This window comes from Dermacentor albipictus, chromosome 2 (assembly GCF_038994185.2).
Source record: "Dermacentor albipictus isolate Rhodes 1998 colony chromosome 2, USDA_Dalb.pri_finalv2, whole genome shotgun sequence".
In the NCBI taxonomy this organism is placed as follows: Eukaryota; Metazoa; Arthropoda; class Arachnida; order Ixodida; family Ixodidae; genus Dermacentor; species Dermacentor albipictus.
In genome coordinates, this window is record NC_091822.1 from 126,023,053 (window position 1) to 126,046,437 (window position 23,385).

Genomic DNA, 23,385 nt, shown 5'->3' on the forward strand with positions numbered 1-23,385 from the left:
CGAATATGAAACACTCTAAGATAGGTTGCGTCTTCTTTTTCCTGTGCAGCCCAAGCACCTATCTTCAACATCGCCAGCGCCGCTGTTACCGCACTGAGCCTCTGTAGTGACCTCTTTCTTCTCATGTCTACTGGGACTAAAGTACGCTCTTTCTTAAGACCTGGTAGAAACATCTTAAGATTTATATTCATGTAAACCCAAAAACGTTAGTTTTACACAGGAAGCCAACCAAACTTCGGGAAAGTATGGGCCGTTAGTGAGCATTAATGCTACATAATTTACAGCAATAGTTCAAGTCAAGTCAAGTTAGGTTTCAAGTTAGCTCACGCATCCACTCAATTATCAGTGCTAGCTAGCTGAATAGTAACAGGTTAGGCAAACAAATGCATGTATTGCTGCATAATTAAGGGTTTATTTTTGTTTTCATCACTTTTTAGATTGGGGGGCTTCGATATATAGAAGAAAGGCTGATGACTAATATCAAAGTCAAAGATAAATACGTGTAAATTTCTAAATAAGTACAAGGTTTTTTTTTATTGCAATCTGCCAACCGCGAACATTGTAAATAACGTATTTGTATGGACTTCTAACCGTACCGTTCCTTCCGTGCAAACAAATGCCAGCGCCATTTCATCAATATGGTTAAACTTCCAATGACATATGCTTAACTTTCCAGAAATAATTTCTAAACATTACGAATTTGGGATTGTTTTTCGATTTGGCGAACGCAGCGTCCAGCTTTACGAAAAATGGTGTTGGTGAGTTTGCGAATAAGTTGCGATGGTCGTCGCCCGAACCTCCCGTCGAAATTTTTCTATGGTGAAATAGTGAAAGAAAAGTCTCTGCATCGAACAAGTTGATACAGACAAGGTCCTGAAGCAGGCGGCAATCTGCAAAAGCAAAGGCGTTGAACGACTTCCTGTAATACTAAAGCAATGCATTACTCGTCAGTCTCGGTTCTCGCAACTTCGTTGCTGCTGCATGTGTGTTGTAAGGATAAACTAGCATGGATAAAGGGCTTGGGTATCCCACAAGATGCGCGTGCTCTTGGCAAGCTTTAAATAAATACGTGCTATAGCACATACTTACCCTCTCCTCTGGTCTTTCGCCCGATAGATTTTTACGAGTTTTAAAGTTCGCAAGTTCATAGGTATGGCCGAACACTCAACACAGGGTAGCGCGTCAGACTGCAAAGGGAGGGAACTGTGAGGGTTGTGCATTTTTTTTATTTTGATGAAACTGATGTTTCGCAGAGCCGACTGTTGACTATATCGGATAGGCATTCTGTGACAACTTTTTGAAATGCTTCATACCCCTTCAATAGATAAATGTATGGGCCAGAGATACGTCTATCAATAAAACTGTCATTGCCTTCTTATCACAAGGTTCTAATCGAAAAAGTAATTGGGAACACAAAATATAGACAGTCACTTTTTATGACGCTTTCCACAGGCAAAAAAAAGAGAGAGAAAGGGTATGCTAGTGTGTTTGTGTTTGTGAGAGAAGGCAAGGATTTTACCAATAGCCCATGAAGATTTTGTGCAGAAAGGGCTGACTTTAACGAGTGCGCCCTTTTAGGTTACGAGGGCCAACAGTTCGACAAAGTGAGCAAATGCGTCGCCACAAGCGCTTTCAGGTGAAAAACCTGAACAAGATCAGCGCACCCAGTGCCGTCTATTGTCTGCTGTGGTGGACAGCTTCTCTCCGCGAGGTCCGTGACAAAGGCGCGATGCCCGTAAGCTGGCTCCAGTCGATGTCCTGGTGCTCTACTTGTTTTTTTCGTCCCCACCCTAATGGACTCCGTTCCCGTACCCAGAGAAAGGGTTTGGAATAAGCTGGGAAGGTAGGGGATCATGCCCCGTCAACAGTAAATCGTTGTTCAAAGCCCGCGCGCGAGCAGAGTGCAAGGACAAGTTGAAACGATCGATTCATGTGTAGTGTTTAATGGCGCAAGGTCCTACATGGCCAAACAGCACAATGACGTACGGTAATAAGGTGTATCCGCTTTCTGCATGAAAGGATAAAGTGAGTAGCAAATGGTACGTATGATATGGCTGTAAAGAAGCCTAAAACGGGTCGCTGAGAAATTTATTATTAGAAAAGCTTTATTAAGGTCCATCGGGACGTGCTCTAGCACGTTGCGCGCTGCTCCCACGTCGGGACAGAAAGACCTAGCCTCTCCGCCACGTCCTAGGCCCGTTGGACTGCCCATAGTTGGGATTCAAAATCATGACTGCGTAGGGGAGCGGCCCGCTTGGACGACGTAACATCTTCGTTGCCCTGTAACGCAGGGCACCGTCAGAGCATATTATACAACTTGGCAGAGCCTGAGCAAAGTGCGCAAGTGTTTGACGTTTGAATTTAGGAATAGATCTGGTTATAGAGGGTGGGGCTAGAGTATGCTCCGACTTGCAAGAGTCTCAGTGTTAATGCCTGAGGCCTGTTCAGTTCACCTTGCGGTGGCAGATACTTCCACCTCCCCAGATAAAAGTGCTTTGTGAGTTCGTAGTACGAAGCAGGGGGATGTCCTTTGTCCGGAACGTCAGTGCCGCGCCACCCGATAGCTACGCGGTCGACGACTCCTCGCGCAGTTCTGTGGGCCGACTCGTTGAGGCTGGATCGGGCACCCTTGATCTATGCGAGTGGAGAACCAGACGATAGTGTGTTGCTTGATTTCGTTGTGCCGTAGGAACCGCAGGTCCGGTTTCAAGACGGTGCCCTTGGCGAATGCTCGAACCACGTATCCCGAGTCGCTATATATCGTCGTTCTCCCGTCATCCAGCAGGGCCAAAGCTTTTTATTGCGGCCTGTTCCGCAACCTCGGCCGCCGTTAACCGTACCGTCGATGAGTTTATTATTTTCCCTTCTTCATCGACGCTAACTGTAGCAAACGCCTTTCCGTCAGGGCACCGGGCTGAATCGACGAAACAGCAACTTCGGGCGAGCGCGCCAGCCTCTTTGAGGAGTACTTTAGCCTTAACCCTTTGTCTGCCCATGTTGTATTCGGGGTGGACATTCCGAGGAATGAGAGCAACGGTAATGCGCTCCCTCTGTTCTCAATGTATGCTGCAGAAACTGGTCTGGATCTCCGTTGGGGGAACTCCAGGCACTCTCAGGATGTTCCTCCTGGTGCTGGTCGGATACAGTCTGGCAAACTGCGCCTTCTCCTGTGACTCCGCTATCTCTTCTAGCGTGTTTTGCATGCCGGGGTAGAGCAGTCGCTCCGAGCTCGTGTACATGGGAATGCCCCGGGCTCTCTTGACTGCCTTTCTTATCAAGGCGTTCAGCTTGGCCTGTTCCGAGCTCTGCCCGTTGTGCATGGCCACGAAGTAGGTAAAGTGATATATCACGAAAGCATAGACCGACCTGACGAGGTTGTTCTCGCTCAGTCCTTGCTGCCAGTTGGTAACCCTTCTTATCAACCTGATGGCATTTTCCGTTTTCTTGGTGAGCTTCAGTGCCGTCTGGTTATTGGAGCCATTCGATTCGATCGTCATACCCATAACCCAGAGAGAGTCCACGCTGGGGATGAGACAGCCCTCACTTGTCCTTAGAGTGATGCCGATGTCCTCTGCAGGCCTCCAACCTTCCGGTTTGGTGCCCCTGCGCTTGGGCCCGTATAATAGTAGCTCTGATTTCCGCGGCGATCATCGAAGGCCGGCCTGTCTAAGGTAGTCTTCTGTGACCTGGATGGCTTCTTGAATCGCAGCCTCTAAGATTCCGCCGCTGCCACCAGTGCACCATATGGTGACGTCATCTGCATATATCGTGTGGTATGCCGTCGACTTCGGAGAGTTTGTTCGAGAGACCGATGATGGCGAGACAAAAGAGAGTCGGGGATATGACCGACCCCGGTGGTGTGCCTCTAGAACCGAGCTTAACCGAGTCTGATGCGAAGTCTCCGATATGGAGGATGGCTTCTCTGTCCGCCAGGAAGGATCTCGTGAAGCCATAAAAGTGTTTGCCCAAACCAAGGCTTGAGATCGTTCCCAAGACAAAGTAGTACAGAACATTGGCGAAGGCCTTCTCCAAGTCCAGGCCAAGTAGGGCTCTCGTGTCTCTCGTGTTGCTATGGATAACCTGATCCTTGAACAGCCTCATCGTGTCTTGCGTCGAAAGGCCCGCTCTGAAGCCTATCATGTTGTGGGGATAGACTTCCATGTCTTCCAAGTACTGAGAATCCCTGTTGTCGATTGCGTGCTCGGCCACCTTGCCCACACACGAAGCGAGCGAGATGGTCCTGAGATTGTCTAGATTGGACGGCTTGCCGGACATGGGAATGAGGATAGAGGTGGCCTTCTTCGACATTGCCGGAACTCTGCCGCTGCTTCACGTCTGGTTGACGATCTCGGTCAGGTACACTGTTAATTTCTCGCCCAGGTTCCTCATGGGCTTGTTCCAAATCATGCCCGGACTGGGGCCCATCTGACTTCTTCAACCCCTAACTCCGCCTCGAGCTCCGGGTTGTCGGAGCCCCCGTTATCATTGAGGGGGGTAGTCACCGGGTCGGAAACCATCGGTAGGTACTTGTTCCCCAGCTTCCCTAGAACGTCGTAGCCTGATGATTCCTGCCTGGCTGCATGAAAAATGCATGGGACCGTGCTCCTTTGAACCGACTTAGTATTCGTCTCGTCCAGCAAGTGCTTGAGGAAGTTCCAAGACCCCCTTTGCTCATCTGACGGTCTATCGACATGCAGACATCGTCCCACTGCTGTATGGAGAGGACCTTGCAATGCTCCTCTATTTTATTGTTGAATTCGGCAATCTTCTTTCGGAGCCTTCTGTGGAGACGCTGCCCCTTCTAGCTAGATAGTGGGCCTCGAGCAGATGGGCGAGCCTGCAAGCATCTGCTCGACCTATAGATTGTGCTGACTTCCTTGGTGGCAGCCTCGATATCTCGTCCGATCTGTTCAGTCCAGCGTTCGAGAGCGGGCTTCACCTCCACGTCTTCCGCATATTCCTCCCTAATCTTGCGTAACTTGTCCTAGTCGGTGACCCTGAACTTGTGCACTCTTCTCTTCTCTACCCGCAGAGCCGTGGTCACTGCCCAGGTCGATGTTGAGGTTGGCCCACTTAGCTTCCGACGCTCCTTTGACGAAGGTGAGGTCCGGAGTTGTATCCTTGCTGGCCGACCTACCACATCTAGTCGGGAATGACGGGTCAGTGACGAGCAACAGGTCCCGGTTGACCGCCTCTCTCTCTTTGTAGCTGTCATACGGGTAGCTCCAAGTGTGATTCAGAGCGTTAAAGTAGTCTGCAATGACAAGGGGGGAGTTCCTGGCGAGCTGTGCTGCCCTGGAGATGAGGCTCTTGAATCGCTGTCTTAGGTCATTTGGGCTGCTCTAAATGTTCAATGGCTGAGATAGTTGAAGTGGCGAAGAATTTCTATAGCGATTTGTACATTACCATTGGCACCCGCAACGCTAATGGAAGAGAGAATTGTCTAGAGGAATTTGACATCCCACAAGTAACGCCGGAAGAAGTAAAGAAAGCCCTGGGGGCTATGCAGAAAGGGAAGGCAGCTAAGGAGGATCAGGTCACAGCAGATTTGCTGAAGGATGCGCGGCAGATTGTTCTAGAAAAACGAGCCACCCTGTATACGCATGCCTCATCACTTCGAGCGTACCGGAATCTTGGAAGAACGCCAACATAATCCTAATCCATAAGAACGGGGACGCCAAAGACTTGAAAAATTATAGACCGATCAGCTTATTCTACGTTGCCTACAAAGTATTTACTGAGGTGATCACAAATAGAATTAGAAACACGTTAGACTTCTGTCAACCAAAGGACCAGGCAAGATTTCGTAAAGGCTACTCAACAATAGACCATATTCACACTATCAATCAGGTGATAGCGAAATGTGCGGAATATAACCAACCCTTATATATAGCTTTCATTGATTACGAGAAAGCGTTTGATTAAGTCGAAACCTCAGCAGTCATGCAAGTATTTTGGAATCAGGGTCTAGACGAGCCGTATGTAAAAATATTGAAAGATATCTATAGCGGCTCCATGGCCACCTTAGTCCTCCATAAAGAAAGCAACAAAGTGCCATTAAAGAAGGGCGTCAGGCAGGGAGATATGATCTCTCCAATGCAATTCAATCAACGCAGCTTCCACGTGCAACGGTTTCGCGTTTCTCCAGACGCCGTTTCTCCAGACGCGGAAGAGAAAAGTCACAAGAAAAACTAAACCCTTAAACTGAGTCGGTGTGTTCTGTCTTATTTACCTCTTGCTAATGAGTTCTTTATGTTTTGTCTTCCCCAGCCTACACTAACGTTGATTGAAACGCAGAAATCTTTTCTTTGGAAGCGCTATCACTGTGAGGGCTTTGCCTCCGTACCTTTGACCCGCCGTGGTTGCTCAGTGGCTATGGTGTTAGGCTGCTGAGCACGAGGTCACGGGATCGAATCCCGGCCACGGCGGCCGCATTTCGATGGGGGCGAAATGCGAAAACACCCGTGTACTTAGATTTAGGTGCACGTTAAAGAACCCCAGGTGGTCTAAATTTCCGGAGTCCTCCACTACGGCGTGCCTCATAATCAGAAAGTGGTTTTGGCACGTAAAACCCCATAATTTAATTTTTTGCCTCCGTAGCTTTCCCTTCATAACCAAAGAAATCTGACTGAATTAACAAGCATGGTGTCACCCGCACAAAAGCCATCATGAACGCATCTCACTCGATGACCGCGGAAACTCCCTATTAAAACGCTGCAGTGGGGAAACGCGACAGACGCAGCGAGCGAATTGACCTTCGTACAGCCGCTCGCATCAACGCGAACTACGCCTTCGAAACAAAGCGCAGGGCTCACTCTGTACCAGTCGCACGTAGCTTGCAAAATACGGCGGCCCGGCCGCATTGTTACAATTGCTAGCAGGTACAACGGGGGCATGGCGTTTCTCGCGGCGCTCCACGTTCCCGCGCAGGCATGATTAAGAGCTGGTTCGAGAGAGAAAATATGGAGGCCTTTCTCCTTGAATAGGTGACTCTGCCTAGGCACTATGGCGGAGAAGTTTCTGTGAAGTTTCTGTGAAGTTTCTGTGAAGTTTCTTTGCGCGTGTTGCGTGCGTTTGTCCCTAGGCGTGCCGACATAGCGGAGCGGGTCGTTTGCGCTCCGACGCTGGCTGCCAGCGGTGGAACAGGCGAACCAGCAGGGATTTGAAGCCCCATTTGGTGATCGCTGTGTGTGAAAGTGCGTCGGATAGACTTTCTCACGCTTGCGGTGCTGATTCTGAGTCAGTCATGCCGGATTATAACTTTGTCGCGCCTTACGCCACTCTGCCTTAAAAAAAAGAAGAAACATCATTGGTTTTCCCGGGGTAGTGATAGGGGCCTTAGTATAGGCCGGGCCGGCTTTCCTGGACTTTTCAGGACCATTATTGAGCGGTCCCGTTCGAGCGAAAGTTGTACCGTCTCACAGCGCCTTAGCAATGACGGTTGAATGCGATTGCCTTATGTCACACCGGGACGATTATTGCCTTTACGCCTCGTCCCCGTTATTCCACGTTACGTTAGGTTAGCTGAGATTTAGGTTAGATTTTGATTAACTTAGGTTACGTTAGGTTAGCGTAAAAGGCGTTAGGGTGCCGTGGCGTATTCTCACAGTGGTTACGCCGTGCGGATTATTGTCTTTCACGGTCACATTATCTAAGGTTAACTAAGGTTAACCTTAGATTAAGTTGGGTAGCGTTAACGTTACGTTACACTAGGTTTGCGTAAAAGCCGTTAGGGTGGCGCGGTGTATTCTCACAATGATTACACCGTAGGCATTATTGTATTTCTCAAAGGCCTCGTTAGGTTGGGTTAGTGATAGGTTAGGTAACCGGTAGGTCAGTTTAGAGTAAAACGCGTAAGGTGGGCGCGGCGTTTCCCCATAGCAGTTGCAGGGGCCTCGAGCGTCACTGGCGGCGTTTCAGCCACTCAATCTAATACAATATAGGTTTCTTAAGACGACGAAAACATAGTTGTCAAGGTAATTGACGAAACAGCAAACTATAGCGCCCGACAAAGCGTGAAAAACTCTTCTCACAAGGTCACATACCACTCAGCAAGGCAAATAGCAACCGCCAGGCGCTCTGCCGTCTTTATTTTCAGTATATGTGGGCCGGCCTCTCACACGGTCCCCGCTACTCCCGCGGAAACTGGCGCTCTTTGGCCACACCTGGCCCTTGCGCCTTTAAACATCAAATATTGATTCATTCCCACGGAAACATCTGCGATGCTATAATCTGTTTCACCGCGCCGGCAGCCAGGTCCGAGCGTAAACAGACTCGAGCTATCTCCGTGCTGCCGACAAGCCTACGGCCATACGCCTACAACACGCGCTAACTTCTCCGTAGCGCCTAGGCAGCGTCATACATTCAAGGAGCAAAAGCCCCCACATTTTCTCTCTCGCACCCGCTCTTACTCGCGCATGCACACGAATCTCCGGCGTCTCCGAAAATACCATGCCTAGCTGTACTTGGGTTTTATTCTGGACATTCCGCCATTCTCTTCGATGCGTGACGAACGTAACTTACCCGGCTGCCTTCGTTCACTCCGGATACGCGATTCCGAAAGTGCTCTCTATGAAAACCAGTATGTGTAACTACATAAATAATGATTAGCTTATACTTTATGTATATGCATTTATATATGTATTAAGAATCGATGAAAATGATTTTTCAGTACATTGACTGTCGTGCAATTGTAAGAGTCATTGCTGATTTCACTTAATTTTTTGCTCTGCACTGTGTTTACCCACTCCTGCCATGTACTGCCACTCCTGCAGTGTGTACAAATAAATAAATAAATAAATAAATAATTTTTCGCAGGCCGGAAAGCCGATGGGGACTAGCTTCACACTGAAAGTAAGTTGTACTTTTTCCAGTCTATGAACCCCAACATTCATTCGCCAGGTTGTCTTTTTCGCGTTAACAGTGAGATTTGCTCTAAGTTTTATTGAAATGCATTCGGAGCGACCATGCCACTTCAGCAGAAGTGTGAAATGAGCTCCTTTCGAGAGAACTACATACGCAAGCACAAAATCGAGTTCATGCGGACTAAATAGCTTCACTGGCATTCGCTTTCAGGGATTCCTTCTGTTCTTCAAATTTCAAAGAACTCATGTAGAAATATGGCAATATTATGAAACAGGGGCATTAAGAGACATCAGAATCTAGCGCTCCTGATGACTGAGAGATGAATCAAGCACAATTACAATGACCTGAGAATGTTCGAAACATCGATTTAAGTTCCGGCCTGCAGGCGACGCGTGAGTGGAACTGCTGTCACTTCTTGTTTTTCTATTTTGTTTATTTCCCGTTGTGTTTTTTGGCCAACAGCTTGAGGGCCAGGAGTGGACACAAGTATTCTGTCGAAGGTTTGATACACTTTTCGCACAGCTGTATGATCCACGCAGGAGGTATATGGATGTTGATTAGAATGTTTCATGACGTTCACATAGTTCAACGACAGCGCTCTCTTCACGTTGAAACATAACCCTTGAAAACCACGAAAATGTGACAAGCTTGCTCATTTCATGATACAATCAGAAAAATATTGACAGCCACTTAACTATTCATACGAGATTTGCATGCGAAAGCATAATGATTTCTCTAATTATTCGGGTATGCCATTTTACGTGACGTGATACATCGTCACCTCTCTTTCACAACTTTACCTCAATCCACTAAGTTGCCTTAATCCACCTTGCTTTATATTTGTACCTAGAGTATTTCATTTTAATCCACCTCAATTCACATTGCTCTAACCTCTAACAACCTTATTCCACTTTATACCACCTTAATCCTCGTTACTACACATTCGTATACCTTGCTATAATTTCTACCAAACTTAATCCACCTTAATACATCTTAAAGGGACACTAAAGGGAAACAATAAATCAGTTTAGGCTAATGGAGTATTGTTTCAGAACCCTGCAGGCAGTCATTTCAAAATAATAGTTTGATTATTAGATGAGGAAATGGAGGTCGAAGTATCAGTATTTGAATTTCGCGCCGAAATCTCAACGCCGCAACGTCAGCGTGACGTCAGGAATTCCAAAGTATGTTTTCGCATTTGGGCCGCGTTGGCTGAATAAAGGTTCCCGAAACTTGCCATGTTTAATATTTCATTCCTTTAGAACACAATGTAGTCAATCTGTACCGCTATATATAATTAGTAGGCCCTAGAAGATGCCATCAAAATCCATGACGTCACAGCCCCCAGGTGCGGGAACTCAAGCAGGCGTCGCCACCCGTATTTCGTTCTTGCGCTATTTCTGGCTTACCAAACGTCTTATCGTTGTAAGAGGGGTGTTTTTGGTTTTGTAGAACGGTAATTTACTGATGCAGAAGAAATCGTTTTTCACTTTAGTGTCACTTTAATTCAGCTTGCTCTTATTCGTACCAACCTTAATCAACGTTAATTCACCTTCATTTCCTTCACTTTAATTATCTTTATTACACCTTACTCTAACTTGTTCTAACGTTGATTCTGTATTACTACTGACATCATACAAGACGCATCTGATGACGATTATCTTTTTTACCACTCGTTGCAGACAACGCCAGATTTTCTGCCTTATTTGACATACAATGCTTTCGGATTAATAACGCGCTATGTGACACAAAAGTCGTCTCAGCCAGCTAAGGTTTAAAAAAATAGATAGTTGAGTGCGCCTGTAGCAAGACGCGAAAAAAAAAGAAATTTTGACAGGCAATCTAAGGGATACATTAGAAAATTTCTGCACTCTCGTTAGTTGCATAGATAGTCAAATCCTGTTATTTATCTCTAGAATTCATATATTGCTATGGGCGCAATACTTTTGCAGCCTAGACCTTCGTTCTCGCTATCGCATATTCGAATGCACGGAGCTGACAAAGAAAAGACCACCTTTTCTACTCCTGATAGCCGTCACGAGTTCAACGTAATGCCTTTCGACTTATACGAAGGTCCCGCTATGTTTCAAAAAATAACTGACCTCCTTCTTCGTGGCGTCTAGTGCAAAACTTGCCCGTATATTATTGACGATACTATAAAGCTATAAGATAAACTTTACAAGAGTCCTGAAATGAGGACCCATCTCCCAACGGGCTGAAGACATCTCTACTTTCATAAATGTTATTTCGTCCTTCTCCTTTCTCCTTCAAATGTCATGGGTCGTATTGCTTCTAGTGTTTGCGAACTTCTGGTGCATGTAGCTTACTGGCCATCTGTAGGCATGCAATGATCCAGTACTAGAACTATGGACTATTACACCTTGTGGCAGAGTCAAAGCTGAATATTGACACGTGTACTTGTTTATCTTTATCCGGTGACCGCATTTCACCGCCTACAAAACGTTATCGCACAGCGCAGGACGCGCCTGCATGTATCGGAAGTTTTTCGAAAGCTATCGGTAGTTCTATGCGCTGTCAGTTTTAGCTGAGCCTTGTGTAATCTGATTTCATCTCGCTACGGGAATAGTGTAGAAGTTTCTGGAAGACACGCGGTTCCCAGTGATTACTCTGGAACCTTCGATGACTGATGAATCAAAGCCCGCGCGCTTGTCCCGCTGATCAGATTTTCTACGGTCCCCGACTGTGTTCGCGGCTATTGTTGTGCTTAAGCGTAATCTGATTTGCAGGGCACAGGTTCGCCCAATAAAACATTAGTTTCGCCATTCACAGTTCTTCTGCTTTCTTCACTGTCACTACCACGTGAGATTTCGTGGAGGTGCTTGTTCGTTTATGTACCGGAAATATCCGACAAGCCGTGATCCAAGCCTGGACCGCAGAGACACAACCCATGTCGTTCCTCATCATCGAGCAAGGAGCTGACTGCAACAGCTGCCCCCGGAGCACGGACTTCTTTCTACCTCAAACGACCAAGAAGATCGAGGAGGAGGAGGAGGAATAAACTTTATTTGTGCGCAGAAGATTTGAGACCTAGGCCTCTACCTAAATGACGGCCTCGAGCCCTTGGGCCCTGGCGGCATCTTCGGCCTGCTGGATTGCCTTGCGTTGGTCTTCCGGTGCACAGCTGAGCAACGCGGTCTCCCACTGCTCTCTGGTTTTAATTATTTTATTCTGTGTGGGTGTACGAGGACAAGCCCATACCATGTGTTGTAGGTCCGCCCTTTCTTCACAGAATCTACATCTATCCGTGTAATGGTCCGGGTAGTAGCGGTGGTAGGCCACCGGGTTCGGATATGTATCTGTTTGTAAGAGGCGCCATGCCGTCGCTTGCCGTCTATTTAATGAGGAGTGTGCCGGGGGGAAATGGGTCCTTCCCAATTTATAGTGTTTGGTGATCTCGTTAAAGCTGGTCATCCGGTCTCTCTCCGTTCCCAGTATTTGTTGCGTGTCACCTGCTCGGCCTGTCAGTTCTCGAGCCAGGTCGTGCGCTATTTCGTTCCCGGGAAGGGAGGAGTGTGCGGGTGCCCATATAATGTGAATGTCGCGATCTTCACGAAAGTTGCTTAAAATTCTGAGTGCTTCCGGCGAGATTCTTCCTTTTGCATAGTTCTTGACTGCTGTCTTGCAGTCGCTTACTACGATGTTGGCTTCCGTGGAGGCTATTGCCAGTGCTAAGGCAGCTTCCTCCGCCACCTCTGCCTTCCATGTTTTCACCGTCCCACTAACTCTGCAGTCACCCTCTAGACTCGTAGCAACTATCGACATACTCTGTCCATTTGCGTACTCCGCCGCGTCCACATAGACCACGTCCCTGGCATCACGGAATCTTTTGTGGAGAGCTCTCGCTCGTGCGTTCCTTCGATCTTGGTGAAACTCCGGGTCCATGTTTCTGGGGAGTGGGGGTATTGATAGATGTTCCCTTATTTTCCTTGGGATGTCTCTCCGCACTCCGTGCAGTGCTTCGTAGGTTATTCCAATGTCATCTAAGATGTGTCTCCCCGTCAAACTCTGCGTAAGCCTTTCATACTGCGCTACTCTCTGTGCCTCAATAAGTTCGTCTAATGTATTGTGCACGCCGAGCGCCAAGAATTTCTCGTTTGACGTATTTGCCGGAAGTCCCAAGGCTTGCTTATAGGCCCTTCTAATAATGCAGTCTATCTTGGCTTTCTCCGCAGCCTAGAGCTTGAGGTAAGGAACCACATATACAATACGACTGATTACGAATGTTTCTATTAATCGGATGAGATTGTGCTATTTCATGCCATAGTGCCTGTTGGATATCCGCTTTATTAGTCTGATTGTTTGTTGAACACTATTGTCAAGTAGTCTAATGGTTTCTCCGTTATGGCCGTTTTCGGATATGCGGAGTCCCAGTATTCTCAGGCTCTCCACTATCGGTATTCTGGTGCCTTCTACTGTGACCACAATGCCCGGCCTTTCCCTAATGCTTTTTCGACCGCGGCATGTGGACCTATAGAGCAGAAGTTCTGATTTTTGCGAGGAGCATCTCAGTCCCTTGTCTTTGATGTAGTCTTCTACCGTGTTTACTGCGGTTTGAAGGATCTCTTCCACATGCCCATCGCTTCCACCCGCCACCCAAAGGGTGATGTCGTCCGCGTAGAGGCTGTGTCCGAGTCCTTCTATCTTTTCGAGTCTCGCAGGAAGACCAATCATTGCCACGTTGAATAGAAAGGGAGATAGGACTGATGCCTGCGGGGTACCCCTATTACCTAGCTTGAGTGCGTCCGATTTCGATTCCCCAATTGAAATCTTTGCGGTACGATCTGTCAAGAAGTCTTTGATGTACGCGTATGTTTTACGTCCTACATCCAGTTTTTGGAGATTTTGTAGTATGGCCTTGTGCGTGACGGTGTCAAAGGCCTTAGTTAGATCGAGACCTAGTATGGCCTTAGTGTCTAGACTTTTCTCACCCGCATCTATGATCTGATGTTTTAGTTTGAGCATAATATCCTGCGTCGATAACTTTGGTCGAAATCCAACCATGGTATGTGGGTAAAGTCCTCCATCATCCATGTATCTCGTGAGACGTGTGAGAACCACTTGTTCCATGAGTTTACCGACGCAGGATGTCAGGGATATGGGCCTTAAGTTCGTCAGTTGTGGTTTCTTTCCAGTCTTTGGTATAAAAATAATTTGGGCTGATTTCCATTGACTTGGAATGCTGCCTTGCTCCCAGCAGTTATTCATGTAGTCCGTGAGAGCTCGGATGGATACATCGTCGAGGTTTCTAAGTGTTTTGTTACTTATCCCATCAGGTCCTGGTGCAGATTTCGAGTTGAGCCTGGTCAGTTCATATCTGACTTCTGCCTCCGTAATAGGGGTATCAAGATCTGGATTCTCGTTACCTAGGTAATCCGGAAGTACTTCTCTATCCGCATCTCCAACGTACATCTTTTGGAGCTCTGGGAAGAGCTCTTCTTCTGTGCCGTTGTAGCTGTGTATAACCTTCTGTAGATTGTGTCTTTGTATGGTTTTTGTACTTCCGGGGTCCAAGAGGCATCGGAGAATGTTCCAGGTCTTGGACATTCCTATCTGCCTTTCCATCAAGTCGCACGTGGCTTCCCACTTCTGTTGGGTTAACCTATTTGCATATATCTCGATTTCCTTGTTTAATTCCACAATTCTCTTCCTTAATTTCCGATTATGTTTTTGCTTTTTCCATCTTTTCAGCATGCTACCTTTCGCTTCCCACATGTGCAATAATCTTCTATCCATCTCCTCTATACCTGCCTCCCCTGGAACAGTTTTGGTAGCTCGTTTAATGTTTTCTTGCAGTTTCTCTGCCCATTTCTCTATGTCCGTTATAGTGTCTTCCCCATCATCTTGTCGGATTTTGCGGAAAGAGTCCCATTCTACTAGCTTCAGTTCTCTCCCCCTCTTTTTTCTTGGGCCTGCTTGTACCGTTGTGACGACGATGTAGTGGTCACTACCTAAGCTTTCCTGCATGTTTGTCCATTGAGAAATTGCTACATTCTTCGTAAATGTGGGATCTGGTGTCGTGTCGTTGGTTACGCTGTTTCCTATTCTGGTTGGTGCCTGAGGGTCAGTTATGAGCGTTAGGCCTTCGTGCTGGGCGTCTGCCCACAGGCTTCGGCCCTTAATGTTCTCTATGCTGTATCCCCAAGCCGCGTGTGGCGCGTTAAAATCGCCGACCACGACTAGGGCCTGCTTGTGCGCTACGCTCAACACTTTGCGGAAGAGTGGGCCGAATTTGGGCTTGTGCCGGGGTGGACTATATATGTTCAGAATAAATAGACTTCCCTCTTCTTTACGGGAAGGGATTATTTCAATCAGGACGTGGTCTATGCCGCGCACACCGGTATCGTGCTCGACAGCCGAGAGGTTTCTGTGTATGAGCGTCGTGACGGTTGCCTTCTCGCCGGAAGCACTGTACGATTTATACCCCGATAATTTTGCCATCCCCCCGGTTTCCTGCAGGGCGATGACATCTGGCGCCTCCTTACTTGTTATGAACTGCTGCAGGTTTCCTCGCTTGCGACGATACCCGCGGCAGTTCCATTGCCAAATCGCGTATTGGTTACGCGGCGCCAAGTTGATTCATCTGTTCTTCCCCGGTGGCCTTGCTATTTTCTACCGCATTCGGCCTGCTATACGGCTTTCTTTTAACCGGTCCTGCGCCTGCTGGCTTAATATCCTTTGGTGCTTTCTAGTGCCGCTACTCTATTCTCTAATCCATCGAATCGTTGTTTAATCTCTACATACATGTTTGTGATTTGTTGCTGTAACCCATCGAACATTCCTTTAAACGTTCCCATAACCTCGCTGATTGCAAAGACGCTCTTTTCTTCAGCCGTTTCTTGCGCCCTCCTTTTGTGTGGTGGTGCTTCTCCGTTCGCTTGCGTGGGAACGGGCGTTGGAGCCCGACTCCGCGTCGATGTCGTACTGGCGGAGGGTGCGTTGCCATTCTTTTCTTGCTGAAGCTTCGCGTTTTCTGCCCTAAGCTGCTTGATCTCATCTTTAAGCATTGCATTCTATCGGGTAATCTGTTCTAACATGTTTCTAATCTGTGTCATTTCCTGTTCTAGGGCGGACCCTTTAACTTTAGGCGATTGAGTAGCAGTGCCGGAGACCGCGCCTGCCCAGCTCACCTGTGCTTTGCTCCCGTCTCCCCCTCGATTAGTTCTCGAACCGGACCTTGACCTTGATCTCGTCCACGATCTGGTCCTGGACCTGGACCTCGAGCGTTGGCGACCGGCTTCCCCTGGCAGTCTCGGGAAGGAACCGGAGCGGTGTCTTCCATAGTTCTTCCTGCTTGTGTCTTCTCTGTCGGTTGAGGGCTGCTTGCTCGCTACAGTCTTATGATTATTGTTGTTGCTCCCTCTGTTTTCATTGTAGTTGTGGTAGTAGTACTCTTCCTCTTCGGCCTCTTCTTCCCTCCTCCGTCGCTCCCAGCGGCGTCTCCTGACCAGGTACGGTATCTTGTATCTTGCTTGGCACTTCTTGTCTCCCGTGAGGTGGTCTTTGCCGCACAGTTGGCACTCCACGTTGCAGTTGTGATCCTGCTGTGGATTCTTGCACCCACACCCCCGGCAAATCTTGTCTTCAGGGTTGGGGCACACGTCAGCCCTGTACCCTGTTCTCCATATATCGACATATCCATAGCATATGTCGATGTGTTTTTTATACAAGGAGCATTGGATAAGCATCGCTCCATACCTCACATATCTTGGGACGTGAAAACCTTCAAATAAAACGATCACGTTGTCAGTGTTATCCATTCTCTTGGCGTGCAAGACTCCAGGATTGCGTGGCGTGACCAGACTGGTCACTATGTCCTCCGGACTCTCCTCCTGAGATATTCCTCTGATGAGACCCTTGGATGTATTATCAGGAGCTCCTCTGTAAGCACTCGCTTCAAATTCTTGTTCTCCAAGGCGTAGCTTATTGATAGCGCCATATTTCTTGGCTCGGTCCTCGGAAGCCGTGCTGAGCACCACTATATTTTTATTTGCTGTTTATGCATATGCTGTCTTCCTCCGCTGTCTCTCGGCCGACCCCGGCAGCGTTGCGCAGACAGTAGTAAATGCGATCCAGCTTGTAGTCTGATACCTTAAGTCCGCCACGTGGACGCACGATAACCCTGTAGTCTTCTTTTGGCAGGTTAGGCAGCCTACTTGCTTTGATGATTTGTCGCACCTTGCGTTCGTTCTTCCATTTGTTTCTATTTTTTGCTTCCCCGACGAAGGTTCTTTCCTGCTGCTCGTGTCCCGCCAATCCGGCACCACCGCTGCATCGCTTCTTTGTGCCTCTTCTAACTTCGCACCAACCTGATTCTTTTCCGAACTCCTCCGGTTGCATTTCTTCGCCTCCCACGCTCACGACTTCCATTAGGGAGCAGGGCCTGGGTATCTCCGTCGGTAGGCCGAGCTCTCTCAGCCACCGCTGTGACGGAGCCGTTCGAGGTGTCGAGGCGTTCTAGCTAGGTGTAGATCTACCGCCACGCGCAGCGAGAGGAAGGACCGATTGACGGCCGAAAAACGGGCCCACCTGGTAGATAATGGTGTCCTTGGACTCCTTGGCACCTGTTCTTTTGAAGATCAATGGATTTCTCCACAAAATGCGATTTTTCGCCGAGAATCATAAGAAAATGCGGAGCTGACGCGATGTGCATCCGCACTCCACGGCTTCTTCTTCTTCTTCCCCAAGAAGATCGAGGCCAAGATATTCCCAATGTTTGCCCAAGCTTCCCCCATTCTCCTGCAACAACCTCGGGAACCACCACCCTTCCATGGATCAGCGACTGAACACCCGGAATTCTGGCTCATCACGCCAGACCACCTCTACATGTTCAAGGTCATGCCATTCGGACTGTGCTCGGCACCTGCAATGTTTCGGCGCGGCATGGACATGGTGTTGGCAGGATTGAAGTGGCAGACATGTCTTGGTAACTTGGATGACGTCGTCGTCTTCCCCGTAAATTTCGACGTTCACCTCTATCGGCTTGCGACAGTACAGAGGCCATCAGGACATCAGGGCACACACTGAAGCCGGATAAGAGCCGCTTCACTTGCGATGAGCTGCTGTTGCTCAGCCACGTCATCAGCAAATATGGAGTACGCCCCGACCCGCAGAAGGCAGCTGCCATCGTAAAGTCACAGGAGCTCATCCACAAGAAAGCAGTGCGTAGATTCTCTGTTATGCGTGACTACTAGAGGCGCTTTCTCGACGTGTTTTCACGCATCGCTGAGCCGCTGACAGATTTAACTAAATGTGATGTCGAGTTCAATGGGAAACGCCGCAGGCCGGCGCATTTCAAGTACTCAGACGACGCGTGCAGTCGCCACCGGTACTTGTGCACTTCGACGATGACGCCGACACAGAAATACACACTGAAGCCAGTAGCCCAGGCTTCGGTGCCGTCCTAGTCCAGAGAAAAGACGGATTTGTACGGGTGATAGCTTACGTTAGCCGGTCGCTTTCACGCTTTCAAAAGAGGAAGACTTCGCTGAACAGCAACGAGAAGTTCAGGAGCTGAAAAGCCTCGTCGACTATCTGGAAGGGCACAATGACGTTATCCCTAGGGCATTTAGGTGGGGATTGTCTTTGGTCTCGCTTCAAAACACTCGCAAAGAATAACTTCTCACCAGCCCGCGCCAACTACCTTTTTGTTCCCTCAGCGCTGCGTTCCGCAGTACTGCACGCCCTACATGACGATCCGACCACTGGGCACGTCGGATTATCCCGGACACTATCGAGGATACAGGAAAAGTATTACTGGCCGCAACGTTTCTAACAAGGTGGTTGTTTTGGCGAAACGCTTTTGCTGCATAAAAAAGATAGGTGTGGACCCGCTATTGGAAACCCTCATACTAGGTTGAGTTCCTTGTCCGAGACCCCAATGGTCGAAGCCGCCGTCCTGGCTCTCTGGACCAAGGCCCTTTGGGCCCGAAAGTCTGACATCCCAGCACGGCCGCCTCCCAGACTTCTCGTGTAGGGTTGGAGTTGGGGGTTAAGGCTCAATTTCACTGGCAGGCCCATACCATGTCGTAGGTATATGCTACTATGCCACAGTGCTAGCGCCGGCCGGTGACCATAAGTTCAAAGCGTTTCATAATAGCCGGGCATAACATCGTGTTATTGAAGACTCTCAGCAGCACGCGTTCGTTCGCCCTCCTGAGTCGCTTAGTGGCCATAGAGTATCGGCGATGACTGTCTTAATATCAATCTAGATTTTCTCTAAATCTGCTGAGGAGTTGGCCCTCATCCTGGTCAATGCAGTCTGCGGGACGTACCCAGGAGAGAAGTGCTGGGGCAGTGGCATTCGCGACGTCATTTCCCGCTGAACCCTGGTGACCAAGAGTTCAGACAATATGTTTTGTCGGAGGATCTGATTTCTTCATGCTCCAGCGCAATATTCCTTTTACCAGACGCCTGATCCATCCGGCTGCGCACTTACGGCACGTCCCTCGACATTCCGTAATGATATGTTTGGAAAAGGGTTGGAAGCAGCCAGGGAAAGGGACACTTCCTCCGCCTGTGTTGAGCCAGGAGCTCTGAAGATGAACCCATCCACCTGCCATTGTTGAACTAATGCAGCCATCTACCTACCCCCGCGGTTTGGGCCAGCAATTGCGACCTATGGTACACGCCATCTTGTCCGCTGTGATAGCGCTCGAAGGCACACGTCCGCGCCGCTCATCGGCCCTCATTTTCTTCTCTATCCATTTGCGGTGGGAAAGGTGAACTAATGTGACGCGGTGCCATAGTTCCGGGTCCCTGCACTCTCTCCAGTATATCTACCTCATGTTGTATATGTAACCTGTCAAGCATTGCCTGAAAGAGCCTGTTTGGGCTAACCATGTGTGCTGATTTGTAAGGTGAGTTTTCTTGAGTTTCCGGTACGTGTTGACTTCTCCTCGGGCCGTAAGGCAAGTATTCGAGGTGGCTATCGGAAGGTCAAATGCTCTCTTTAATAGTTTTCGTATTATGACGTCTATCTTGTCGCTTTTGTGTTTGCGCAAGGGAAGGTAGGGCACCAAGCACAGTATTCTACTTATGACAAAAACATATGCAAATCGTAAGGCATCTTTGCACCATAAGCCCCCTTCTTGATGGAGAACCAGCGCAGTATTCTACTAATGACAAAAACATGTGCGACTCGTAAGGCGTCTTTGCACCATAAGCCCCCTTCTTGCTGGAGACACGACTCACCATGCGGCTTGTCTAGTCTCAACTCTTGGGGAGTTTGTCCATCGTAGTGCCCATCCGCAATTGCTTAGGGATGTACAATCCTAGAATTCGTACTACCGGTGTCTGTTTCATAGGTCTGGCATATAGGGAAAAGGAAATATTTGTGTTATCTTTAGGTGATGTCCTAATATATACAAACACCGACTTGGTTATAGCAAGGCGCGGAGCTAGAGGAAGGCATCACTCTCTGCTCCGCCATGAAGGGAGCAGCGAATGGTAAAACAGAGTGACTAAGTTTCTTTCCACGCATATGTGTCAATTGTGAACCTGCTCAGCATCGGAAACTCTTGAATATCGGTTGTGTGCGATTGATGTTGTTACTGCGTAATCTCTTAAAAAAGAAACAAAAATCCATTTCAAACACGAAGTCACCATTTGCAACAAAAGAAGTAACTTGAGCTCCATGCAAAGTCGACATGGTTGACGACTCTGGATTACCTCGATTGCAGTGTGATCGAAGCATGAACGCCCCACTTTTTGCATGAGGTGCGTTTGACGAGTGTTATCTTAATGTCAGTACAAATTTTTGGAAGTCCTTCCATATATACAAGGACGAGGCCTGACTAACAAATGCAAAATCAGAGTCCACACAAAGTGACTGTCGGTGTACGCGAAGTCATTAATGAGCCAGCAAGGCAAAATACATAGGGTATTACGGGAATAGACGTATCGTAAATGTAAATGCTTAGCTGCGCATTGCAACAAATGCTCATGTACCCCAACGTTTCATGACACTGGGTTTCTGGAGCACGCAAAACGTAAAAACGCAAGAAAAAGTGCAGCAGCTTACTACATTACCAAAGCAGGAGGTACATGCGTTACCATAGCGTCGCTCAGCCTAACAAAACACGAGATATTTTTTTTTTAGATAAGCACCTGTACTTATAGGCAGCGCGCATGCGTTTCAACCTTTTGGTTATTGATGTTTTTTGACATGTTACAAAAGCTGTGTCATCGTTCAATAAATTTTTCAGTTAGCAGTAGAGCGCTCGTCCTGTTGTGCGTTTTTTAGTTTGTTGTCTTCGCCTTCGCTTTCCTTCAAGTTTTACTGCAAGTGAGTGAATGAGTAAGAACTTTATTTAGGTCCTGAGGGGAAATCAATCCGGCGGCTCCACCCAGGTCGGGGCCGGTAGACAGAGTCCTTCAGCGACGGCGGCCCTCTGGACAGCCTTGAGCTGAGCGATGAGCTCTGTGCTTCTGAGCGCTGAGTCCCAGGAAGACTGGTCGGGAAAGTCCATGCTCGCATTGGCAGGGCACAGCCAGAGCATGTGTTCGAAGTTGTTGTATTAGTGGCCGCAGTGTGGGCATTCAGTAGGAAGGTCAAGATTGATCCTACTTAGAGTTGTTGGTGTGATGTATGTCCCAGTCTGCAACTGTCTGTAAAGTACGGCCTGTGCTTTATTGAGCTTTGGATGAGGAGGAGGAAAAATTCTTCGTGACAACCTATGATTTGAAGTGATTTCGTGGTGTGATACGAGCGGGTCTTTCTTGTCTAGGTCCCTCCAGGCTGGGTTGAAGCGAGAGGGCGGACCGCAGACTCGGAATGTGAGCTCTCGCGCCGGTTGGTGTGCCCACTAGTTCGGAATACAGTCAGGAAGTCCGGAAATGTTGCCCATGTGTGCAGGGAACCATGTGATGTGTGGGGACGTGAGGTTGTCTCCTCCCGTTTCTTGGAAATCGATAGTGTTGATAACCGTAGCTGATTTCCTAGAGACGAGGGCCGACGAGATGGATCTAATAGCTGTTCTGCAAATGTTTGTAATGACCGCGTCCCTTATCCACATTGTGACAATTGGCGCGCAACCGGAAGTTAAAGTAGTGAGAAAGCCATGTATGCGGGTTGCTCGAGACGCATAAACGGCGTTGCCGCTGTTGTTGCGCTGTCCCTCTCGACGGTACATGCATCGCTCGCGCGCTAACCATTAGGAGGCCTCCGGAGACGCGGACTTCGTTTGACAGCGAAACATTCTAAATGAAGTCGACACACCGTCAGCGCTACAGTGGTGGAGGTAAGGTAGCATTCTGCCTTCAAGTGCCGGCATGAGCACATGCTGCTATAGCTGCACTAGTGTTCTTGCCGACGTGCGGTGTGAATTCACTGCTGTGAGCGTAACTGGCAGCAAGCGTCATGTTAATGTTACTTAACCCTTTGTTCGTCACTGGGACAAATTTCCCACCTGCGAACACATGTAAAGGCTGCCTGAAGTGCGCAAACGGAAGTACGTAGCTCCACAGAAACAGGTGACACCATCTCGCTTAATATAAATCAAAATAAATTTAAGTTTTTATTTTAATTGGTAGGTGTCGCTAGTACTTCAAGTTGTTTTTCTTGTAGCTATGTTTATTGGCTGTTGTGCCATCTCAAGTGCGTGAATTTTGATGGGTTTTCGCCACGAATTAGATGTCTGGCGAATGCAATAAAATATGTTTTTTTGCATCCAGTGATGCATTTAAATCAATTGTAGACAGGTTTAATGCACCAGCGTGGGAAGTGGCGCAAAAGGTTAGCCGCCATGGCCAGTGATCATTTAAACCTGGTAGCCGTGGGGCAGCGGTATCTCGGGAGCGGTCAGGTCGAGCGCACCACTTGTTCTATCCTCGCGCTACCTGCACGTAAGCCCAGCTTCTTCGTCTAATTTCGAGGCGATACTCGCGCGCTACAAGAGAGCCATTTTTTCACGTACCTGCGAATATGCTGAACATGGTGATTAAAAATCTCCAGCACTGCTACAGACTAGGCATGGCATACCTGTTCTTTCGGGTCCCAATACGCTGACAGCTCATCAATGTGAGGAGCTCTCGCAAGTATCGGTAGAATTTAGTGTACCACAAGTCAGGCAGCACGAACTGCTCAATTATGGCAGAGGTGCCAACAGACGTTCGGTGCCCTCCATGATGCGCAACTATGGTACCGGTGGTGCTCCAAGTCATCGCCGGAAGAGCACACAAAGATTGTCTCTAGAGCCTAACAAGTAGCTATTTGCATTGTGCGTTTTCAACCCTTTCATAAGAAGCCGTAATCAGCTCCGATATTGAAGAGATGAAACCTAAGGTGTGCAGAGGGAAAACGTGTGTCCCATTTTCGCCATGGCCTCAAGTTATCTGTGGGACAGGTGTTCCCCACTGATATTTTCAATGATATTCTCGTACAAGAAACAATAAACTGTTCCTCGTTCTTCCCTGTGGTAAATTTCATTTGGGAAAAAGTATAGCAGAAAATATCAGTACATTTCTCGCACCTTAAAAGGGCTAATACTTCACCGGTCCCTA

The 23,385-nt window shown here is 48.2% G+C and overlaps 1 protein-coding gene across 6 annotated transcripts in view; it reads left to right on the forward strand.

Annotated features, from left to right (window-relative positions):
• The window catches only part of LOC135895935 (uncharacterized), a 113,911-nt gene that overhangs the window by 13,816 nt on the left and 76,710 nt on the right, over positions 1-23,385 (forward strand). For 5 of the 6 annotated variants that reach the window (XM_065424205.1, XM_065424203.1, XM_065424204.1 and 2 more), the window contains exons 3-4: positions 50-141; positions 8,818-8,853. In XM_065424205.1, the coding sequence (XP_065280277.1) occupies positions 50-141; positions 8,818-8,853 (128 nt within the window). The remainder of the gene's footprint in view (positions 1-49; positions 142-8,817; positions 8,854-23,385) is intronic. The other variant, XM_065424208.1, reaches the window with a different exon arrangement.